Raw genomic sequence first — 3,167 nt, 5'->3', positions numbered from 1 at the left:
GTTGGACATATGAATGTTAGCCTCGAGGATTTGATGAACTCTACAATTGAAAAACTTTTTGAGAACCTGACTTCCAAAATTGAGTTAGGCGGTTCATGGAGACCAAAGAACTGCATATCGAGACACAAATTGGCCATCATCATACCTTTCAGGGATAGGGAGAATCATTTAAATGTTTTGTTATCTTTGTTGCACAACATGCTGCCGAGACAACTGCTTGATTATAGAATCTATGTCGTTGAACAAGTTAGTTTTCAATTAACCAGATGAAGTATAATGATTGGGATTTAAGTGAATTAAATGTTAGGAGTACGCCTCTAATTTTTCAATGTTTGCTGGTGTTTGTGGGCATTCTCATATTATAAACAAACATGGCATTTTATTTAAATAAATATATGTTCGAATATAAACTACTCAAAATTTGGTCAAACGTAAATGTACACCATGATAGTTTAAATCAGGGTGTCGGAGTCTGATGAAAAATTTCCGACTCCAGCCTCTCAAAGAATTTCGACTTTGACTCCTGCTAAAATCTACGACTCCGAATTCTAACTAAATGCTATTTAAACACTGAATTTTGGCTAGGTATTTGAATGCTAAACGTTCGAGTATTTTAAAATTTCTAAACCAACCTTGTCACGTCATGTGGTATCATTTCTATTTGAAAAAATTAAAAACGCTGGCCGATCAGATTCATTATAACCCAACTTTTCCTTATCTCTAATTTTCCAATTCAGCCAATCATTTCATATAGCACATCAATCCATTTTTATAACGCTTTTACATAACTATAATTTCGATAAGCCTTAACAAATAAATAAAACCGCATTAATTTCAATGAAGATTGGCAACGACACATTCAACAAAGCCCAGCTGATGAATGCTGGCTTCCTGGAAGCTTCCAAACAGAACGACTTCCACTGCTACATCTTTCATGATGTCGACCTGCTGCCGAAAGATGATCGAAACTTGTACACCTGCTCCAACCAGCCCAAACACCTCTCTGTCGCCATAGATGAGATGAAATATAAGTTGGTGTCTGTTTACTTATTTATTTCATTTGCAGTTTTTTTTAATCATTTAACCTTCAAGTTCTTTCAAATTTAATCGCTCCAACAACAAATTTTACTAATTCACTCTTTGTTGCCGTTATAAAATTGATCTGGTCAAAGACATTCAATAATATTAATCAATCATCTTTTTTACTTGTGCTAATTATTAACAACTGACCTATCAGATTAAATTATTTATATCTTGTGGGCGGAGTTCTCAACATTCGCAAGGAACATTTCCTAGCTCTTAACGGCTACTCTAATTTGTATTGGGGCTGGGGCGCTGAAGATGACGACATGGCTTGCAGGTTAATTCTAATTTGTGTATGTGGGTCATAGCTTAGCTGGTTAGAGCTAAAAAGTAAAAGTATTTTAATTCATGTCAGTGGGTCATGGATTACGTATTATCTTACGTTCCATCTTACGTATCATCTTACGTGACCATCTTCCATACTATCTTACAAACTATCTTGCACGCTAGCTATGTACTATCTTAGTTACAATCATACTTAAACAAGTCACAGTTTGAATGTTATAAGGTTTTCATACAGCTCTGACAACGTAGAACTGCTTGAAAATCGTTCCTCGTCTACTTATTTGCAACTAACCTTATGTTTCACAGCGGCTTTAACAAGCACAGCACATGGACACGACAAAATGTATACACAAATTGCACGCCAGTATAATTATGATAGTCTTTTAGTTACGGGCATTTGCTATAGTATTCAAGTATAGGCCATCGCGCGATAACAACGCGAATGATGGCAGTCCCACCGTCCGAGCCAAACATACGTGGGTCTTTTTACTTAGTTAATCTTAGAGAAGTTTTTTTTATTATTTTACCGTTAAAATTGGAGTCAATTTCGAGAAAACTTGATAAAAAATGAAATTTATGAATATTCTTTACAAAGTAATAACAAATTTCTGTTTACACTTAGTTTTACTGAGTTACTGATCAGTTGATAACATTAAATGATAAATAGATGAATCGTATTAATGGATGGATTGATTGATTGATCGATCGATTAATTGATTGGTTAATTGATTGATTTATATTTAGAATGTTTTTCTCTGGTCTGAGGATAACACGACCTCCAATCACAATTGCCAGGTACAAGACGATCAAGCACATCAAGCGGAAACCTTCTGGCTTATACAAGAGGTAGATATTTTGGTTGATCCTTTGAGATGAATGGATGACTAACTGACAGACTATCTGATGACTGACAAACCGACCGACGGACCGAATTGATTGATTGATCGATCGATTGATTATTTGATTGTTTGTTTGATTGATTGTTTGTTTATTTGATTGATTGTTTGATTGTCTATAGAAGTCACATTTTTGATGACGGTATCATTGGTGACATCAAATTAAGTCCCATTCAATTATGTAGGTACTTCAATCAATAAACACACAAAAAAGAATCACAAGCAAACTTCGTTATAAAAAAAAGTGATTTATAATCTTTTAATTATTTAAAAATAATTATATTTTAATGAAATAATAATATTAGTACAACTAACTTGCAGAGTATTACTGCTGAATGACTGCTGGGAGAGACATGGAATAGATGGATTGAACTCTCTCAACTGCACCATTATTAACATGACATACAATAAGTTTTATACTAAAATATTAGTGGATGTCGGTAAGGACTTTCAATGACGTCATTTTGAAAGATGAAGGGTCATCAAACAGTTGATCATTTGCTGATTAAAACTGATTTATTTTTGAATCTCTAAAAATTATAAAATATATTCATTTCGAACAGTTATTGACAATTTAATTAAAATTTTCTATTTTTAATTTGAATGTCATTTTATTCGATATATATATAACATATATATGAATGTGATAGATAAAAATCCATATAATTAGAATAAATATAACGGCCTTCGCTTATTTTTGACGGTCGAACAAGGAGCTTACTTCCGGAGGGAAATTGGAGGGTGATTTTTTATCGCCCAAGTCAAAAGTTACGATCGTATATTTACTAATTTCGGAATATTGCTTTTATTTAAAATTTCAAAATGTTTTAAAAGGTGATACTAGATGCTATTTTAGGATAGATATTGCTGTATGACGGTTAAGTATCTTTTTGCATTTTAAAT

General features: G+C 33.0%; 1 protein-coding gene across 1 annotated transcript; it reads left to right on the top strand.

The window, feature by feature from the left end:
* On the top strand, positions 1-2,218 carry HELRODRAFT_71994 (hypothetical protein; the record flags this gene model as incomplete). Its single annotated transcript, XM_009013015.1, has 4 exons — positions 1-246; positions 844-1,031; positions 1,238-1,360; positions 2,113-2,218. Coding segments are annotated over 4 exons (663 nt in total), but the record flags the coding sequence as incomplete, so codon positions are not given.
* Between the last annotated feature and the right edge of the window lie 949 nt (positions 2,219-3,167).

The sequence above is a fragment of the Helobdella robusta genome (genome assembly GCF_000326865.2).
Source record: "Helobdella robusta unplaced genomic scaffold HELROscaffold_11, whole genome shotgun sequence".
Classification (NCBI taxonomy): Eukaryota; Metazoa; Annelida; class Clitellata; order Rhynchobdellida; family Glossiphoniidae; genus Helobdella; species Helobdella robusta.
Note: the sequence above shows the minus strand (reverse complement) of the source record. Positions and strands in the feature narration are given on the sequence as shown.